General features: G+C 41.3%; 1 protein-coding gene across 2 annotated transcripts in view; it reads left to right on the forward strand.

Moving 5' to 3' along the window:
* The window catches only part of ITGA9 (integrin subunit alpha 9), a 231,951-nt gene that overhangs the window by 154,656 nt on the left and 55,462 nt on the right, over positions 1-21,833 (forward strand). For both annotated transcript variants that reach the window (XM_054817092.1, XM_054817093.1), the window contains exons 19-20: positions 19,764-19,850; positions 21,263-21,342. In XM_054817092.1, coding sequence (XP_054673067.1) covers positions 19,764-19,850; positions 21,263-21,342 — 167 coding nt within the window. The remainder of the gene's footprint in view (positions 1-19,763; positions 19,851-21,262; positions 21,343-21,833) is intronic.

The raw sequence follows: 21,833 nt of genomic DNA on the forward strand, positions 1-21,833 counted from the left end.
TCTTTTTCCAGCAGTTACTGCTCCTTCGGATCTGTGGGCAGACAAGTTAATGTGATTAGTCTCAATTCACATCCAGCTGGTTAGCAGAAACCTTTTAAATTAGTGGTTTGATTTAATCCAGCTGATTTTGCATGGCGTGAGTTGGACTTGCTTCTGTAGACCACTCTGCCAGAGGGTCAGAGGGGAGTGACGCCAAGTAGCATGGAAGCTATGACCCCTTGCACTGACACAAATGTGTCTGTCAGATTGCCCGAGCCATACATCACTTACGTGAGGGGATTTGAACCCTTTTGCCAGGAGAGCTTTTATAGCCAGGGCTTGGGAATATGAGTAGTGTGGCAGTAACCATGCCACATGCTGCCTTGCTGTTTTTGCAAATCTAATATTTAACTTTTGCCCCAGAGTGCACCAAAACGTTTTGCATCCCTGGAGTGATATTGACCAATTTCTTAATTGGGAAGAAAAAAATAGGTGCAGTTCAAGCTATCTGGCTTCATTGTTTATTTTAATTTTCTTTTTCTGTGGATACTCAATGAAAATCTCAACTTTTATGCTTCTCTAGGAATAAGTAAGGAGCAGCACCTTTTTCAGGCCTGGGGCTCTTAGAGCCTAATATCTAATATCCCCCTGCTCTTAGCAGGCAGGAATTGAAGGCTAGACTTCTGATCCAGACTTTCCACTTGGGACTCATGTATCACTCCCACGTTCAAGGAATGGACACTGGAGGCTGGGTTTAGTTGTGTAACTAGTAGTGATCGGAGTCTTCTAAATTTTTCTCCTATACTCTGATTTATCATGTATGTTTGAACGAAGTCTTTGTTATTTTTCCCAATAAATTAACTTGATGAATAGAATGCAAAATCCCTAAAGTCTTCTGGTGAAATCCCAATTGGAATAAATTATTCAGAAGCCATGATTTTGCAGGACTTCAGATCTTGTTCTGCTCAGTGTTGGAAGAGCCTATGTGAGTTTGATTGTTAAATGCCATTTTCAGGAGCAGCTTAACACTTAGAAATCTCATTGAAGCTTGAAAGCATATAAGGTTCCAAAAGCCTAAATGACTCTGGCCTTGCAAAACCAAATGCAGCTAACTCAAACTACCTTTAAAAACCTAAGTTTTTGCAGTCTTAAGCTACTTGCAGGGAAACAATGAGTTGCAGTGAAGGATCACCCCGAGCATTTCCACAGAAAGCAGCAAGAACTTCAGATTCGAGAAGGCAGGGCTTTTGACGATATACCTGTTTCTGTTAGGTGAAGTTAAGCAGCGTAAAAATGTATTTTGCAGTACAAAAACGTGCTATAATTTTTTGTGAGGATTTGGGAAAGGGGAAGTTAGTTAAACAGCTTGCAATTAGTAAGCTATTACCAAACGTCTGTTTTTAAGGACTTGTGATGGTCCTGGAATAACATATGGGACCACATAGATTGAGAAGGTTTATGCTGATCAGGTGGGGCTGTGGTCTTGATTACGTGATGTGAAAACTGTTTGTCCTGGAAGTAGCTCATCATGACTCTTAATTCGACTGTTTACGTATACGTACATAGTGGTTTTGAGGAATAGCCTGAGATGCTTTGTGTGACTCAGATTATTAAGGGAGGTTTTGTTTGACTGCCTAGCCCTTGGGGCTGTGAGGGGAATGGTTTCCTAAAGGAAGAACAGCTGTGTGGATGAATACAGTCACGTGAGATGGCCTTCTTGTAGAGGCTAGAAGGTAGCCTGTGCTATAGGCAAAGCCCATTTGCAGTGAATCCCGATTATCTGCTGGTGTACCACCCAAGGTGGGGTTTCACCATGGCCGGGCAGCAGCAGAGGTCCTAGTTTCCATCTAGGTGAGGGAGGGAAAAGGAGATCTGAAGCACTTTGAGAGTGAGACTTTGTCAAGGGGGTGGAGAATGGCTCCCTGGGCTGGAGGCAGTAGCTGCCCACCCTGTTTCAGTCCCTGTGTGGCCCAAAGCTCACTGGCCAAGCTGCTTTCCCCTGTATGTCTTCAAGAGTTGTGGAGAGCTGGGAGCCACTGCCGTGGTCGCATCAGTGCCGGCCATGGGAGAGGGCTTTGGAAAAGGGATTTGGCTGCCTCGGTTGCTGAGGTCCAGCCACCCTGATTTAGAGAGTTATCATTATAAGCTGCATTTCTGGGAGAAAAGGGAAAAACCCTTCGCAGGGGGTAGAGCCCAGTATACAGTGAGCTCAATACACTTGATCTTGGATGTACTTATTTACAGACTATGCTGTCCCTACAGGAAAGATCACCAATAACATTCCTGTGTCCCAGTGTCTCTCTTCATTATCGGCTTTTGCTGTTAAACTCAGTGGAAAGAGATTTGCCAGCATTTGAGTTGAGAAATATATGGCACAGGATTTGTCACCTGTGCTCTTAGGATGAGGCTTAAAATCATGCAAACTTTTATATCCTCCGCAAAAGACTTAAGTAAGAATTGATTTGCATACCTTTCAGTGGCTTTCATTACAACAAGAAGCTGTTGGGTTTGCATTTTGTTTTTGTTGTAACTTGAAGCTTAAAGTTTATCCAAGTTTCTGGTATGAAAGGTCAGTTCTGTTCTTCCAGGAGTTTCATTTAGTCACTTTTCACACAGGCAGCTCAGGATGGTGCCGGAAAATAAACAATACCCCAAGTGGAAAATTCAATAAAATTGTAAACAAATATATATACACACACTCACATATATTTACACTATATATAAACAAATATATATGTTTACATTATATGTATAATATACATGTATACATACATACATCTATTTACATTGTTTAGTCCTGTGGCATGTTGTAGTCATGGTGCTGTGTGGCTGGAAGTGGTAGCAATTGCTCTCTTTCTGCTAGTTTTCAGATTTCCCTTGTGATGCTAATAGGATCTATAAATATAAACAAACCCCTCTTTGATTAATCTTATTAAACACGAGGCATGATCCTGCAATTATAATTCAGGCGTAGCCTCTCTGAAGTCAACAACAGTTTTGCTGTAGAAAGACTTAAAAAAACCTAGCTGCACAGTCAAAAAGATGAGTAAGGGTGTGAAGAGTTTTTAGCTGAAAATCCAAGGAGGGGCCAGCGCTGCTTAGGAAATCACGAGCTTTCCTTTCCTTGGATTTGACAGCGGGGCCCTGGAATTTTCTGACTCTCTCTTTTGTGAACTCCCTGGTTACTTCTAGTGTGAAAGGAAAGTCCTGGCCTTTTTTTTTTTTTTCCTTTCTGTTTCCTCTCCCTCTTTCTTGTTCATTCTTTGCTCTTTCCCTTCCTTCAAAAGCATGGTGGGAAAGGTCTCAGGAGAGCCTTGATTTCTTCTAGGGAACTAGGTGAGGCAGGCTCCTTCCTCCCAGCACTTCCTTCCCGGAGCAGCTGACAGGCAGCAACGTAACCCTGGGTTCAGCCGGCATCAATCTGCGTTCCCACTAGCAGAAGCAGGCCCCCCTCTGAAGGAGGCCTTTGGGCCCCAAATCTGTTGGGTTTGGGTTTTTTTTTTTCTGAGAGGGAGCTTCCTGTGGTGTTTCATCAAATCCAGAGGCATTGAGCAAGGCAGGGAGGAGGAGCAAGAAGCATGTCAGTTGGCTCCGTTGCAGGCTCCGGGGGTGAGTGGGGGACCCCCTCTCCAGGCTGTCTCAGTGGACCCCCCGCCCGGGCAGGCTGCAGGGGACGCCAAGCCAGGCGCATTCCCAGCCGGCAGCCCTTTTGCAGCCTGCCTTTGGGAAGAGGCCAGAAAACCTGCATTTGACTTTTGGCCATAACCATCTGCAGAATAGTAACGCAGTGATTTCCACTTAGCAAGGGAAAAAGGAGGAGCACACTAAGAAACTGCTCTATAAAGTAGAGCAGCACCTCTTAAAGTAAAGCCTTACAAGTGAACTGCTAAGCTTTTGTTTTAAAAAAAAGAAAATATACATATTAAAAAACCTGTTTCAATATCCCGGTGCAGTAAGTAATGAATTATACCTTTGCATTTCAGCAGTGTCCCTGGGTTATGTAATATTTATCATGTCATCAGGTTTTTCTGTGAAGAAGTCCTGATATGCCTTGTATCTGAGTTTGTGAAAGAGAAAGACCAAAACCCCCAAACCTGTGTGTATTTGCAAAAAGCATTTCCTGGGATTTCAGATTTGGCTTTGGTTGTTGGGGACTGTAGGTTGAGCTAAGGTTTATTAATTCCAGGAAAATACCCAGTGCCAAACTCATATTATTGTTATTACCTTAATATTATTCTTTACACTTGAAAATTACCACCGGGGAAGAAGAAGGGGGAGGGTGGAAGGCTTGATTTTATTGATTGCGTTTCCTCATCCAGTTTGGTTTAATTTTTTTTTTATTTGTGAGGTTTTCCATTTGCATTTTCATTGAACTGTGTAGCTGATGACATTTGAATTTATTTCCTGAACTTGTTATTGATTTAAGCTTTTCATTATAACACTAAGAGTAAATAGCTGTATTGCAGTTGAGTACATCAGTATTCAGTGTAATTGAGACCGTACACACAGACGGTTTTCTTACAGTATATGTGGGCATATATTATCCATACTTGAGAAATACCACTAGGAAATGAATGGTGGTTCATTTCTTTGATTTCTGATGCTTTTTTCTTTTCCTGCTTTTAATTTTAAGAGAAGCATGTTTTGAAGAGATGTTTTTGTTATTATAGAATAATAATGTGTATAACCCATGGGTTATCTGTAATAATTAAAACACAGTTCCCCTGTTAATGTTTCCAAGCAACCATGATTTAGTAGTGTAAGATACATGTGTGTGTGAGCACATATATACATACATCTATATGTCTAAGCGAGATGAAGGAAAGCTTACCCTAGAGTCCTTTCTTCTCCCAATGGCTTCTCTGTCTCTGATTTTCCCCTGAGTTATTGGAGAGCATGGACTCATATGCACAAGAATGCACTGCTGTTATTAAGCTTATCTTAATGTTCCTATGCACAGATCATGAGGGAATGATAAAAAGATACATGCTCATCCACAATTTTTGTTGAAATAAAGGTGTAATCAAATGCAATGCACTGCTGACAGATTACAACATAGTTTGGATATATGCGTAGTAGTATGAAGAATGTAGGAACATGCCAGTGTATAATTCTGGACATGCTTTTTTATTTACTGTAAAGCTTTAATTTTCTTTTCTGGATAATTACATTTTGTCTGGACAGGCATTTAATCCAACAAAGTTTCTGCAGTTTTAGACACACAAGCTTTTTTTTTTTTTTTTTTTTTTTTTTTTTTTTAAAGAAACAGCACAATCTAAATTACCACTGAATTTAGCTGGATGTGTGTTAGAGATATTTTGTGTAATAGTTTTAAGGTCGCTTTTAAAATATATCACTGCAGACTCAGAAACCTGATTTTCCCTTAGTCTTTATTTTCCTCAGGGTTTTACTATGTTTACGTGGAACTTGAAGGACATGGCGAGTACATGGAAGTTGCCTTAGGCTCAGTAGTATATTAGTGCACGTAGTAGCTAGCATAGTGTTTTCAAGAGGTGTGCCTTCACATTTTTATGAGCAAAGGTTTTACCTTGGTTGGCAAACTGGTAGTGCATTACTAAGTAGGCACCATTTTGTAATGCTTTGGTACATGTGGATTGTGGATTTTTCCCATTCTGTACCTAAGTCTCCATTTTTCATGAAATCTTTGGTCTAACTTGAAAAATACTGTGGCAATTCATGATTCGTAAGATTGGAAGTTGTGCATAGGTTTATATTTTGTAGGTTTCTTTTTTAGGATGAGACTTGTAATCAAGAGATGCAGAGAAGAAACAAAAGTATGTCATGTTCAACCGTTCTTAAACATCTCTTTTGCAAGAGGTGCTCTGCATTGTTTTTCCTATCACAGCTGGCTCACAGTCCAGTGGTCATCTATGCATGGACCTCTGGATGCTTGGCAAAACCGTTGAACCAGACCAGTAAAGGTACAAATTCTAAAATAAGGTGCAAGTACATGGGGAAGATGGAGTTTGGATTAGATTGAGTCCAAGTTTCCAGCATGATATTTAGCTGCATTAATATCTCAGGAACTGTTCCTGATGCTGTGGCACTTGCAGCCAGCACTGGTATCCTGCTGGAGAGGAGCATCCAGACCAGTGCTCCAAATGGAGAGGAAGTTGCTGAGTCCATTTTCCGTTTGCCTTGCAGATGGTGGGAGTTCAGCTGGCCAGTTTGCTTCTCAGTTATTTTTGTTCCTGTTTACTTGTTGTCCTGCTGTTGGTTGCAAAAGGCTGTTGTCTGCATCATGCCAGGAAATGACACTGTGTGCCTTTAAAAGGGAGAGCTCTGCATCTCTTGGAATAAATGAAAAACAGTATTTCAAGTGATGGCAACAAAAGATACATCTTTCAAGGTGGCTACCTAAGACAGCAGCTGGGGAAGGCATCTATGATCAGCTGAGTGGACTTAGCAGGGGCAATGAATTTTTTCTGCTATCCTACTGTCTATAGTAAGAAGCAAACAAAAGAAAGGGGTGCTTCACACCATGTCTGGTCAAGCTGTGGCACTCCTTGCCACAAGATCAAGTGGGTGCTAAAAAAGTGCATGACTACTGGGGGAGATAAGCAAGTTCATTGAAGAGGAGTCCACGGAGGGTTAGGGAGTACAAGAAGTTAACTCTGGCTCAGCACACCTTTGGATCAAAAACATTTGTAGGTAGGGAGAATATTTTTGGGGAAACAGCTCTCTATGCTTGTCCTGCTCTCGTACACTTCCCCAGGTACTCAATTTGGCCACTGTGGAGACAGATTACTGGGATGAAGAGCTTATTCATCTTCCTGTAAGCCTCTCGGTGTGGCTGTGAAGATAATCATATTTTGCCTATGAATGTGCTGAACAGTAAGCAATCTTTGAAGAGCCAACAGTTCCTGCTGAAAGGGAACAGATGATACAAGTAAATACAGGGGTGTGCTATTGTACTGTTAAATGCCAATTTATTTAGATCCTATTGACGCTGAATTTTAGATGTGTTTAGATTTGTGTTGCAAAAAGTGGGCAGCAGGAGTGGCAGCAGGATGTCCCTTGTATGGGCTCTCTGACTCAGTTTACTCCCATCCAGCGCTTCCCTGTTGCTAGACCTGGACACCCATGCTTGGAGTGCACCTCCTGTGGTCTTTCTCCTGCTCTGAGATGTTTCTGTACTAGAGACAGGGCTGGTCAGCCAAGTATGTCTGTCAGCCAGCTCAGTCGGACCGTCAGGGGCACTGGTGAAGGGGCAGTGGCTCCCCTTGGGCTGTGCCTTATCTAAACTGGCTGTGCAACCCATGATACTGGTCCTCAAAAATAGAAGAATAAATGATGTGTGTGATTAGAATTCACACTAGAAGTGATGGTTGCCATCCTTTCCAATATCAAGCTGGAAAACTCATGTAAAAGTAAATGGTGTATATAAAAATCTACTGAAAAGACCCTGCAAAAATAAGCGTAACCTGCACATCCTTGGCTCCTCAACTGTAGTGTCTACGGAAGGTAATAACCTGTGGGGTATAAAATACCTGCTGTAAAGTGGCTGTGTTCGGGTCATTTGCAGTGTTTGTGTGTATTACTGATTTTGGCTCTAGGAAATAGTTTCTTTTGCTTGGCAGCAAGTACACTGTTACCTTTTTATTTTGCCTTGTGCCTTCCTAATGAATGGTGCAGTGCATGTGTGCATGCATGTGTGAGTGTGTATAAGGAAGAAAGCAGCGGAATTTGTTCAAGAACCAGTACAATATGAATAGACTGAAAATATAAATACTTCTAACAATACTGGGTCGACTCGGGGATAATATATGTCCCTAATCCTTAGTATGAGCTGTAGACCTCAAATGAAGTTTGATGTTAGCTTTTTTTTTCTGTCTGTTTTCCCTAGTGACTGTACATGGTTTTTGAAATGCTGCATGCAAAGCATAGCAAGAGCAAAGGGGCCTGTTTATTGTTTTAGCCAGAGAGTTCCAAGCAAGGAATTTTTTCCTTTTCTATTCCAAGCGATAGTTACATTTTTCTAGTATAGAAAGTACTTGTTATGTGAAAGGTACTTGTGTCTTAATAGAAGTTATGAGCTTGATTCTTTAGTGAGGATTACAAAGGACAGGTGAAAACTGAGTCACTGGAACGGGTTTTGTTTGTCTTTGTTAAACTTGAACTCATTACTATTTTTCTAAGCCTGTATTTCTTGGTAATTGTAGATATGAATTACATTAAACTATTCAGTAGGTAAGATGAGCTTGCAAAACTCTCCTGTATTCCAAGCTTGATGCTTCACTTTGCACTTTTAGTAGTTTTTTTAATTGAGGAGTGACATTAACTGCCCTATCCTACAAGCAGGCAGCCCTTTTGTCCTCGCTTTTCTTGGTTCTCTAAAGAGGGAAAATGACACAGCAAACAAGAAAAGCCACTTTCGAGAGACAACTGATCATAATACAGTCTTAAATGAAGTTCATCTTGTTAGAAGTACCTTGTCATTGCTTTGCATCCTTTAAAGGAAGGACAGATGGAAAGAGAAGGTCAATTTGCAAGAGAGAGAAACCAGAAAGGGATCCAAGTGCAAGCGGGGCTCCCTGACATGACCTGTTCAAGAGGGGTTTTGATTAAATACTGCAAGGGACAGAGGATTTCATCTGAATCCTTCCTGCAAAAAGACCGCTCTTACTTTTTTGGTAGAAAATGAATGAACTGACTTTGGGGCTGGTACTGATCTTCCTCCAACATTTCCCAGATCATTCTTCTGTGGAAGCAGGCAAATCCCCTCCCAAAGCTGCCCCCAGCCTGAGACGAGTGTTAAAAGCAAGAAGAAGCATTGGCAGAAAGTGGTTGGGAGATGCTCTCAAGCCCTTGTGTGCTCTTCCAAAGCCTGAGATAGCAAAACCCCCAGAAAATGACGGAACAAGAGGCGGAACTTCCTTGGGAAGTTTCTGGTGCCTACAGTCAAGCGCCTCCTTGCAGCCTTTCAGCTCAGGTGGTTCCTCCCCAGTGGGATCTAGGAAGCATTAGAGGCTCATGGGGATGGGAGGGAAAAGGCAGCTTGAGCTTTCTGGTCCTGGGAAAACATTTGGTTTGGGCTGTGTTCAGAAGTTAGAGACACCTTCAGGAGCCTGAGGTTATCCTGACTGGACCCGCAGCCCCCTGCGCTGAGAAGAGAGGTGTGAGTGCCAAGCCTGAGCTAACACATGTTCCCTGGGGCATGGAGGTAGCTGCAGGGGCCAGAACCCCAGCATGAGTTCCTGGACTGGTGGTGTCAGCAATGATGTCACTTCTCAGATGCTAATTGCTGCTGTGGGGGGAAGGGTGGCCTCAGAAATGCAAACTTGTCATTAAGAGCCAGATTCCAAAAAATACATATTTGCTCTACTGAGAACTATTTTCCTCTGTGACTGCTTTTGTACCACTGTCTGTGGAAAGAATATAAAAGCAAGAATAAGGCTGTCATCTCTATTCCAGACTTTTATGAGATATAGTAAAGACATCACATGGAAAGTCTGGTGTCTCCAGCCATTACTCGCCTGGGCAACTCCACTGGGGACACTGGTCATCCACCACTGTAAAATAGGCTACCATCCTGTACTTGGGGGACAGTCTATCAGTTTATCCTAAATAACCAGCTTTATGTGACCTAGTCATACAGCCCATCATGTCCAAATTTAAAGGGCATTACTTATGTTACTAATAACACCCAGGTCATGCCAAAGGGTGCTCAGTGGATAAGCATTGTTGTGTGGGCAGGTGGAAGTCTGATCTTTAAGCTGCTCCTGCTCTGCTGACAGAGCATGTGTAGCCATACGTTAACACACATGGAAAAGGGTTGTACAGTCAGGCCTGACCAAACTGTAGTTGAAACATGGCCAACCTCGCGATGAACAAGGGACAGCTGACCCTAACAGCTCTATGGGGACAGTGGATCTTGGTGATGTTCCCTGGATTATTTCCTATATCTTGAAGAAATTAAATTCAGCACTTCTCAGCAACCAGGGAAAAAGAAAACATTTAGCTTGCATATCACATGTAAGTCTAACTGGTCTGTTAAAAATGAGAGTTAGTGTGCCAGCAAAGGAGATGAAACTTCTCGAGGTGGCACCAAATCCCCTTTCTCTTTATAGTTTCGCCACCTGCCCTGCAGGTCCCTTAAAAGATGGGAGAAGCAAAACCACAATTGGCTTTTTTTGACCGGTTCTGATTATTTTGGGGCTTAATCGCTTACATGAGCTGAGCAAACAATTTCTGCTGCTTCTTCAGCTTCTGAGATGGTGTGCTTTAAAAATCTGCTGTGCTAGCTTTTTGCCAGTTAAGGTAAATGTTTATGAGAGAGAAAGAGAAAAAATAAGAATGTTGGTAATATCCAGTAAATAAAAAAGTTTTTGTCTTTCTCTCCCTTTTTACTCAAAGATTTGCTGTGTTGGCTGGGCTCAGTGAGCTCATGATCTATAAATAGGTTCCATCCAGGGAGGAGAGGGAAGAGGCGGGAGGCTCTAATTAATTATATAGAAATACTTGTTTTCACAAAATAAGCAGCAAATCCAAGATGTTTGAAACCAGGCTCACTGGGCTTGGGGGTGGGGTGTGCCTCCAGCATTTACTAGTGAGATCATGGAATAGGACAGGAAATCTCTCCCTAATGCCAAAGAAAACTTTTTTTTTTTTCCCTCTAGTTCTTTTTATTAAACAACTGTCGAGGTTCCCCAACCCCCTTTCAAGCTTATTTTCTGATAATGAGTGAAAGGATCATTTCATTACCAGAATACTGGTCCAGACAACCTGTTCCCCTGGATCTTTATATACACATTTGGTGGTATGTATGTCAGCGTACTTGGGTATGCAGTTTTGCTTGCTCATGTAAGAGGGTTTTGGCTGGTGAAACAGCAATTTGTGGAGTGCAGAATTTATGATGTGCAACATTCATATTTGTTGATTTGGTTTGTTAGGGGAATATCTGTGTGGAAAAGCGAGGAAAACTTTCAGTCCCTGTGACACCTTTAAAACAGACCTTCTCAATGCATGCACAAAATTTTTTTATCCCATTGTATAATTTGATTGGATATCCAATATTCTTCAATCATTGCATTTAAGAGGTTAAATAGATCCTAGTTTCATGATGATGTCTAGCTGAGCAAGTATGTATTGAGTCTTTATCTCCCTCTCTGAATAGTTTTCCTAGCAGGTAATGATTAACAATAATTTTCACACTATAGTTGCTATTGCTTCTGAATATCATTGACTTGTCCTTCATATTATTCACATTGTTACTTGCATTCCACCCGTGTTTGGAAATTATTTACAATAGAAGAAACCTGCAAAGCTCAGGCAACAGAGCTGTTATGTTAAAAGAGTAAAAACCCATCTTTATTTCTTTCTATCATGAACATCTTTTTCCTCCTTCTGTGTGACTTTGTCACACACTTTGCTTTGGCAAGTGGAGAATTGCATGCAGAAGAGTTTCTGCATGCAAGGTGTTTGCTTGAAGTTGCTGAGTAAACCACATGTCAAAAATTGGAATAAAACTCATGAGATTTTTGTTCTGAGAGCAGAAACTCCCTGAAATGCACATGAATTTTTTTTTTTCCCTGGACCTTTGATTGCTTTTAAAGCCATGTACACCTGTGCTGGACTGCTGCAGTCCATCTTCAAAGCTACTACCAGTAATAGGATTTTTTTTTTTTCCCCCCAGGTAGCGTTATGCACTCCCAGCTCACAAGAGGCCCTGTGGCCTTCCCAGGTGACCCGGTGCCACCACCACGTGCCACCACCACCACCTGGAAAGCTGGCTGCAGTGAAGCAGTGCATCCCACCGCTGCACACAGCTTTCCGTGTGCTTTCCTCTGTCTGACCCCCTGTTTGTCCGGTGTTGGGAGCTGGGCATTGATGGCAGTGGGTGTTGGAATGCTTTGTGCATTTGTAACTCTGGAAACAGATGATCAAAAAAAAAAGAAAAACAAACCCCAAATCTGCTGGCTTAGTTTGTGAGATACTGAGATTTCCAAGCATGAGTGAGTTGCTGATGCCTTCAGTGTTGGCTGTGGGCTGAAGGAGTTGGGGAAGGCCTGTGCCTGGCAGAGTCTGGCGCAGAAACACAGAGGAAATATTAACTGTCTATTCAGCAAACAGAGTACTGCTGACAAAGAGGCAAAGCAGACACCAGACTGTTAGTTGTGCAAATGAAATGGAGGCCCAAAGGGCTTTCAGGGATGGATGATAATCAGAGCAACTTTAAGAGGTATCTGAGGTAGATCAGACCCACCATTTCAGTCATTTCAGATTATTTTTGCTTGAGGAGTACAGTGCCAGGAAGAGTTCCTGGTCGGTAGTACCACTGATCCATTTTGTGTTCTTGCAGTTTTAAAATACCCAGCAAAGCCCCATTTTGGAGGAAAGTGTGGTATCTGTGGAATTTTGTGTTAGAAAAACCGAGCTGTTGCATGCACAAGAAGGGGCCTCCAAGATTAAATTACTCTGAGCTGCACTTGCTCTCAGTCATAGGGAAACTCAGCCTGAGCCAGTCTTTTTATTTGAAAAAAATCTTCAAGCTTTCCGGAGCTAATTGCTCTGTATGTTTGGGTAACTATGATTTGAATGCTTTGGTGACCTCAGTTGCCATGGAAAGGAAGTACATCAGCATGCTCGGGGGTGGCTATTAAATGAATTGACAAATCTTCATATCCTTGAAGCTTCAGTGAAGGCATTAAGAGGATTGTGAGGCAGGGAGAGAGAAGGGTAGGAGCAAAGTAAAAATTATGCTCTCAAAACATTAGGGAAACCCATAAGTTGTTGATAGTACGACTGAAGGGCTTAGACCAAAATTATGAAGAGTGATTGGAAAAAGCCACCTCAGTCATCAAAGAGGTAAGCCTTTATTTTAGGTTCCTGACATGGGAGGTGTTTGTGCTACCCAGCTTTGCTAACTAAGCGCATAGGAAGCAGATTACCAGCTGTGAACAGACATATGTTCAGTGATATCTCCCAAAAGTAAGAAGCACTTAAAATGCAGTTCAGGTCTATATAATTGTCCTGTTGGGTGGAACAAAACATCCAGATGTTCATCTAAACTCTCATTTGGGAAAGTGTCCCTCTTCACCAAAAGTACAAACTGGAATTACTGAGGTATAAGTATGTGCTTTAAGTCAGGGTCCATGAAGAGAATAAAAAACTGTACAAATTTAGCAAAATTGTATTTTTCCCAGTGCCTGATGTAAGCCTCTACCTTTGGTGCAGGTCAGAGAACCAACATTCCCATGTAAGTACTGGGGAGAGTTAGTTATAAAGTCTATATACTGGAGAGTATGTAGTGGGTAGATGAGTAGTATCTAACTTTTAAGACTTAGCATAGCGTGAAGTGGACAGTGCAAGTAGCCCTCCTTGTGGTATTTTCTTAGCATACTTGTTTTAGGACTTCTCAGATGAGGATACTGATCACAGTCTCCTGTGATGTCAAGTGTAGTGGTTCACATACAGGCATTATAGAACAAGAAAACCAGTAACAACAAGAAAAGCAATAACAAGAGTGTGTGCTCTGGCAACAAGTGCAGGGTTCCTCAGTATTCACTCATCACTGTTTTTTTATACCCTTTGGAAAACGTGCAGCAGCATCAAAAAACCTAACAAGTCAAATAAATTCTCAACATCTTCAAAACAGGAGTGTTCTGCCAACATATTATCAAGGCTTCCAGGACATTTTCTCCTCTGTTTCAGAGCATATGTGCTAGTAGCCAGGATTTGCAGGGGAGACTTTTTTCCTCTAAATAACAACAGAAAAGCTTTCATTTGAGTATAGCTAAGGAAAGAGATATATAAACTGCTGGTCAATGCATTTTCTAATAAGTTGGGTGGTTTTTCCTTCAAAAAAACCCAAACTAGATTATCTTAACAATTCTGCAATTAAGATATTTTCAGTGCCTTTCATTAGTGATTTTAATCCATTCAAAAATAACACCTAATCAAAAGAGTATTTAAAAGGGTGAAGTCAACTCTGGCACAGACAATCAACAGCATTCACAGCAGTACTGAACTTAGCCTAAGTTCAGAAATTAATACAACTTTCTGTTGACTATCTTGGTATGATTTTATTAAAAATATCAGAGCCATATCCGGCACATCATTTTGAAAGTTTAGTTTTGTTCTGTTGCATCTCCCTGTTGATATTTCAGATGTAATACCTACTAGTAGCTTGTGTGCTTTGAAAAGCAGGGAGCTGACAGGCCATAAATGAGTGTTGGGATAGTTGAATTCACACCTTCTCTGTGAGAGCACTGGTGAGTGCAAAATAACACAAGTGACCTATACTTTTATATTTTTTTGCTTTTGCTGATAGTCATAATTTGGTAGAAGAGTTGTCAGATAGATAAAAGCCTGGTACTGGAGATTGTTGAAGGGGAGTTAATGGGCTGGGGGAGATTACTTAAGGAGATACTTGAGGCAAGGAGCTTGCAACCAGTCATGGTTGGGGATGAGGGGTAGGAGCAAGTTGAGGAAGCGTGCTGATGACCTCATCAGTTCAGAGAGGTTGCTTTACGTTTGGGGAAGAAATGAATGACCCTAAGGATGGGAAAAATAAAAACAGAATATGATTTATATGAACTGCCCGCTCAGGCTCAGGAAGGTTGTAGGGTTTTGCTTGGACCTAAATGAGGCGGGGAAGGGTCAGGGTGTATCGCCTGATCAATAAATCATCACATACAAGCTATACAAGACTCTGTTGGGGGAAAAAACCCAACATAGGCAATCTGATTTGAAAATGGTTAGTCAAGGTAAAGCTGAGGAAGTTGCAATATCCTTCTTTGGGCTGTGCCATTTCACATATGATTGCTGGTTTTGGTCATTCACATTCAGAAAGAGGGAACTCAATTAGGAGCAACATGTTGCATTGGTATGTCAACATGAAGACTCTTCCCAGAGGCAGTCTCTGACCTGTGACTGTGTTTTATCCAGAGCCAGGCAACCTTTCCTCCACCAGCAGTTCTCTCTTACTGTTTTCTTAAGGCATTCTCTTTTCCTCCTTTTTAAGTCTTAGATCTGGCGGTTAACCAAGTTGAAAAGGACCCTTCAAGGTCAAAGTAAACAATATTAAAGAAATCTTCTAAAAATGTTTGTTTCAGGAGGAGGGGGAACAAATGGCAGCTTTGAGCAGGGTTTGGTTCTATTAAGGGGCCTTTTCCAGGATCATACCTAAAGTAATCTGGTCTTGTGCTGCAGCTGGCACTGGTCCCACCTTTGTACCATGAGAACATTGGGCCCATCAAATACTATTAAGGGAAGACAGACTTTTAAATGACAAAATACATGCAGTGAAAGATTTACGGTATGACCTGTACTAGTTCTGACAAGCTATTTTTTTAATGATAACTTACCTTAAGTGGCCTGAAAAAAAAGCGTGGTTCCTTTACAATCCAGTTATGATCTCTGTGATAGGATAAGAGCAAAATCTGGGGTAGTTCCATGTGTTGTATCCCCAGATAATCGGCTAGGTGAAGCCAACAAAAGGACATAGCTTTTGAGTATTCTGGGGTAAGATAATGATCTCATAAGCCAGCATCCCTTCTATGTGCTCAAAATGCTTTACTCATGTAGAAATGCTTTCTAGACCAAGCTGAACGCATTGTTTTAAGCATTCAGCTTGATCTAGCTTATCTACCTGTCTGAAGCAAATTATTCTGTGAGACCCTTGCTTTCTTCTGTTTACATATTTGAGTAGTTTTGGACAGTAAGGATTTGATGGACATAGTATATATGTTAGGGACAAGAATATGAGGAGACATTGCTCTGAGGCACATCCCATGTTGTCAGCCTGAAGTCAGATATACTCAGAACTCCCATGTTCAGCACCTGCCTGTTTCTGCTGAGACAGATACTGGCCAAAGATGCTGGTGGACGAGACAGCTGGCGTCCCCCAGTGAAGACTCTATGGTGCATCAGGGGAATATCTGAAATAGCAGAGAGAGAGGGAAGAACATGAGCATTGCTGAAATGTCTCCACTCAAGTCTTAAATTTAGCACATAGCAACATTCCCAGGTTGCTGCTTCTACACACTATATTAATATGATTATTACCAGCTTCCTGCACTACTTAGTTGAAACTACGCATAATATTTACCCTTCAAAACACTTATGTCCAAATTTAAGGCCATTTTGTTACATCTCTGCTCGTACACCTGATTATATGCCCCAGGGCTTATGTTTGACAGCATTGCATTATCCTGCAGAATTTAGGCTGAGTTGTTTCCCCATATGCCCCTTATAATAGAGTTAGAACTTGACTGTTTCATTGCTCATGTTACAATTATGAGGAACTTTTCTTTCTATGATAAAGGACTTTGAGAAACAGACTGTGAGCCACCCTGACCTTCATGTTTCTCATACCCAGGTCTGCATTTGTTATGCAGTAATAGTACAGCTATTTTGCTAATTAGCTCACTGTTTATCTGATTGACTCTCCTAAGAATATGAAATACTGTGAAATATTTCAGAAAGAAAACAAAGTTTTCCAGATAAAGCTACACACTGTCTCATTGGAAAGGAAACTTCCAACCCCTTTGGCTATGTTTTCTAAGCAAACTAGAAACTTCTAGGGAAATTCATGCAATAAGCTGGAGTCTCAGCTGGGTTATATTGTCATAGAGAAGCATTGCACACTAAAAGCGTTACCTAACATCAGTGAGAAGTGGCATCCAAAATTTCTGTAAGCCCTGAGTTCCGCTGTTTCTGTTCCCTATTTGTTAGACAAGACAGCACCAACCCTTCAGCTTGCTGGAAGTGTGAAAATTGAATTTATGTAGTGCTTACGGAGTGCCCATGTGTTACAGAGCTGAACACCATAGAAAACCCCATGAAGAAACAATTTTCTCTCCCTCCAAAACAGTGGGCTGCAAATAATACCTGAAGTCAGACAGTGAGCAGTGAAGGAAAAACAAAATGTTTGCTCATTAGCTGAGCTTCTCCATCCTAATCACAGAGCAAAGCAAGGAGTCCCTGGGAAAAGTTTTCTGGGTAGCCTGTGTAATTTAGAAATGTGCAGAAGGCTGGACCAGCATGGTGCAGGCAAACTTATTTCTGCTGTTTCCTATCATTGAACAGTTTGACATTGCAGCTTTCATAGAATCATAGAATATCTCAAGTAGGAAGGGACCCATAAGGATCATCAAGTCCAACTCCTTGCTCCTTGCAGGACTACATAAAACTAAATCATATGACTAAGAGCATCGTTCAGACGGTCCTTGAACTTTTGACAGGTTCGGTGCCGTGACAACTTCCCTGGGGAGCTTATTCCAGTGACCGACCACCCTCTCAGTGAAGAACCTTTTCCTAATGTCCAGTCTGAACTTCATGAATGTTGTATTAATATTAATCATTAAACTGGATGGTATGCTAATGAAGCCAGAAGGTACTTCAAGTCAATCTTACTGCATCCATTAAGCTGTTGCAAGCAACAACAGTGAAACCAGCCGATTCAATGTTGTCTGTCATTTCCTTAACAGGCCATTATAAAACAACTGGCATCTGCCTGCCTGCTGTCAGGGCTGCAAAGGCAGGCAGCCACCAATGTGCAAAATGACGTCGTACTGCACTTCTTTCATTATCAAGATGAGAGTTCTTTCTGTTATTGTGTTTTTTGACATCTCTGAAGTGATAGGGCCTTGAGAGGAGGCAGCCTCTCGGGTCAGCCTGGTCACTGTCACCACCAGACAGCTATGTAAATAGAAACTCCTCTTGAATGAACAGAGGCTGGGAGTTGATGAAATAGAGTTCATAGGTTGCCACAGTTAGACAGCAAGGGACATTTGAACAACACAGAAACAAGAATGTTCCCAGAGGAAACAGCTGTGAAATTTTTCATTTGGTTACGCAGCTGCTGGGAGTTTGTGTTCACTTGATCACTCACATAAAACTGGAGAACCTCCCAGATTGCCAAGAGGAAAAGGCAAGTGAAGGGGATGCTTCACCATGAAGCACTTGGTTTGCTGTTTTGTGTTAAATGGGGGAGAAAATGTAACACAGCATATAAGGATGTCAGCTTTGTACAACTGAAGCTAGATACTTGATTTGCTGGGCAGTGCCATCTTCTGTATTTCTGGAAATAGAAGCCTACTGAAGATTGCAAGAAAACAAATCCATAAAGAAGCTGAATGTGGAGGCCACTGCTCTGGCATTTGAGTAGTACTGGAGTAATATCATGCCATCAGGCATCTCCAGGTGTGCATGGATTTTTCTTATTACATTACTTTCTTTTCATATGGAACTGGTGAAATATGGTCTGAGTCAGATAAGAAAGGTAGCATTAGGGCTATAATTATCTATAAATGTGTGCCCTGATTTGAACCATGATTTTGAAGATAAAGGAGACCTTGTCTCTCAGATGTCACAGGAAACAGTTAAAAGATCAAGAATCTGAATGCTGTCAGACTTGTAATTAGGATAATAGTAATGTCTGGGTCAGAATGTGAAAGGCAGAGAGGCATTTCCTGGAGATGCTTATAGCCTGAGCCTGTGGTTCAGGAAGCTACTTCCACACGTGCTTGTTCCAGCTGAGAATGCTACTCATGTAAATGCTTAATTTTAAGTGCATATTTAAAGCAGAACTCATATTTGAAGTGATTTGGGAAATGTGCATTAGGTGACAGAGCCTGGGCTTCACAAAGTGCTTTAGATACCAAAAATAGGTCAAATAAATCACATGTCCTGTAGCTAAGAGATTCTCAGCTACATGTCTAGAATAGAGTTAATTTCTACATTCAGATGTCTAAATTTAAACATTCATATTGTGGCTGCATAACATCAGTACCATAGCTGCAGTGATGATCTAGTCAGTACTAAGGCCCGGTGAGATATTCAGCCCAGTCTAAACTAAACATCTGCATTTGGTCTGCTGAACCGTTTTCTACGTCCATTGACTACAATAGGAGCACTGACACCTAGATCACATAGCAATCACTTGTGATGTAGGCATCTAAAAGTGCATATCAGATTCAGGAGATGAATCCCACTCCTAAAGTTCAGTGAGATGAACTTGTCCATAGTGACAGAGCATAAAACTGTTCCCTGAGAATCTGGAGATGAGAATGTGCTAACCTGGAGACAGACACTTATGCTCTAGAGCAATGAAACACCCTCCATTCCATAGAAGTATTTCTGTTGTTGTAGCAGAGTCACCAGTCAAGCAGGAACGGGCTGCTCTAACCATTTTCATTTGTATTATTGACAATGTTCATAGTCTGTCAATGTTTAGCATGAAAAGAGGCTTATCCCTCTACTTTATATATGCCACCATTGTTTCACTGAAGAAAGTTGGTATCATCCTGTGGACCAGAGAAAGAGATCAGGGCAGTGAATGACACCAGGACCATATTAACGTTTTCTCCAGCATCTGTGCGTTGCATGGTTTGGTCACTGTTGCCCAGCTCAGTTCTCTCTTCTTGATGCTGGTACCTGAAAAACCACCATGGGGAACCTGTATTCTGGACTGCTTGAAAGCTGTTTGTTAATAAGCAGAGGAACAACTGATGGTCTGAGTTACACAAGAATTTGGGCTGATCCCCTGACTCTAATGTATTTAGTCATGCAGTGTTTCCCTGTGGTCTGTCTCCCAGAGCAATGTTCTGATGGTTGTCTTCTTCCCAGTCCTAGTCTGACCGAGGTGGAGTAAGGAAGTGCAACACTCCATATTCAATGAGTATTAGTTTTCTGGGAATAACAGTGCTATGGTGGGAAATGTTTTGTTTTCTACAATACTTCATCACAATGGTATTTCTTAGTAATCCTCTTTTTCTCCCCAAATCTATCATCTCATGGTCTTTTTTATTTTCTTACAGGAGGAGCTGGGCATTGCCTGTGAGTTGCTGGAGTCAGACTTCCTCAAGTGCAGCGTGGGATTTCCTTTCATGAGATCGAAATCTAGGGTAATGTTGTGATATTTGCATTTGCAGAGTGATGGTCCATTCACCTCTTTGCAAAGGAGTGGCTGGAAGGGCAACTGCTCTGTTAAATGTCTGTGACTGATATTTTCTGTAGCTTTCTAACCCAGATATCCAAGCCTTTCACAGTTCTGGAGGGTAGCTGTCCTCTTTCCCACCAGACAGAGCCAACAACTGTGCACTGCAATACAATGCTCTTGAAAAATGATGCAAGAGTTGCAGCTAGGATAAACTTACATATTTCCTCAGCAGAAAACTGGAAAAGGACTCTGTCTTATTTATATTGCCTTATTCTGTTTTTATTTTTGTCTCCTCTCACATTAAAGTGCAACTGAATTTGTACGAATTACAATGAAAACGTCTTAATGCCTTTTTCATATTACGGTGTCCTGGTAACTTTTAAAGGTAATTTTGTTGAGTAATAGAAGATGAACTTTCTCATAATGGTAAGAAATCCAGCTGGGTTCTTTCTGTCACTAAACCGAGCTGTACAAATGACCAGCCCAGAAAGGTGGGAATATGAGGAATAACTTCAGGATGACCTGAACAAAATGCATCTGAAATTCTTCAGAACATTTCAAAAACTAATCCGTTCCATTTGAATTGGCATATCCTTTGACCCAACATGAAATTTTGGTTTATGTGTTTTATTGACTGTAACATGCTCTTTTCAAACACTTAAAAAGATTCTAATTAAAATGGAAAAAATAAACGCACTCACAAAATGTTATCTGGAATGTAAGAATTTACAGTTTTGCTTCAGAATGATATAGTTCAGTTATCTTCAGGTGGTTTTCAGCAAGCCATTGAAATTAGCATGAATTTGGAAACTGTTTCAACTTGGCCAAAAATGTTTTGTAGTTAAGTAGAAACGTTGCATGGAAAAGTTAATGTAATGCTACAGTGGTCATCAAAGTAGATTCTCTTTTCAAAATTAGCACTTGATTTCATCCATTATGATGGGTGACCTGAATGCTACTTTAGTTTGTGCCGGTTGCTCCAAGTCTCCATGCAGGCCTATGGCATGATCTTTGTTCCCCCAAAAGATCTCTTCACCAGCAAGTAATATATAGATGGGTGCTGAGGTAGTTTCAGGTAGCGATCACCTTATACTGGATGACTCTTCCCCTGGCAGATGATCTCCTCAAGAAATATCTTTGACCAGCAATTGTAGTAAAGGCTTTTTCACAATGAAGGAAAAATCAGACTCTCTAGTATTTGAACAGACACAATTGCTAAGATTTAAAAGCTATTCTACAGTAGAGGAGGCTCTCTTACATGTATCAAATACACTACTTTTGTACAGCTAGACCAGTAAAATATATGTGAAGTTTCAGAATAGATGCATTTGGAAACGATATACAATATCTCTAAAATACCGCTTTTTCTTTGTGCAGTATGAGTTCAGTGTGATCTTTGACACAAGCCACTTGTCTGGGCAGGAAGAAACACTCACCTTCCTTGTCACTGCCCAAAGGTAAGGGAACCTTTGTATGTCTTGATAACTTGGGTATTCTTTGTCACATGAAGTGTGCATTGCATATGCTTGACAGTTGCATGATACTAGTTGTCGACACATGTATGTGTAGTAAATGAGGTTGAATTACTGGGGCTAAATGCATGTATTTTGAGAACGTAGAGGAACCATGTGATGTAGCTTCCTGAAAACTGAGGTAGGATCATACTTAGGCTGTCTTTGCCAGGCAGTTGCAATTCCAAAGGAGCATTTTGTGTTCTCTCAGTTGGAAGGCCCTTGTGTTTCTGTGCCCATCCCTTTGGGCCTCGTATCAAGCTCAGCTCAGCTGCAGTTGACAATCAGCACCAGGCAGACCCATTTGTTCCAGCATTTGAATGAAATAAGCGTGCTTGGATGCAAACCAAAAAAGATAAATGCTTTCATCAGATGGTCAGGGATCTCACAGACAGTTTCCAAAGTTGCGTGTCTATTTTTCCCCCCTGTGGATCTTC

This window comes from Grus americana, chromosome 2 (assembly GCF_028858705.1).
Source record: "Grus americana isolate bGruAme1 chromosome 2, bGruAme1.mat, whole genome shotgun sequence".
Classification (NCBI taxonomy): domain Eukaryota; kingdom Metazoa; phylum Chordata; class Aves; order Gruiformes; family Gruidae; genus Grus; species Grus americana.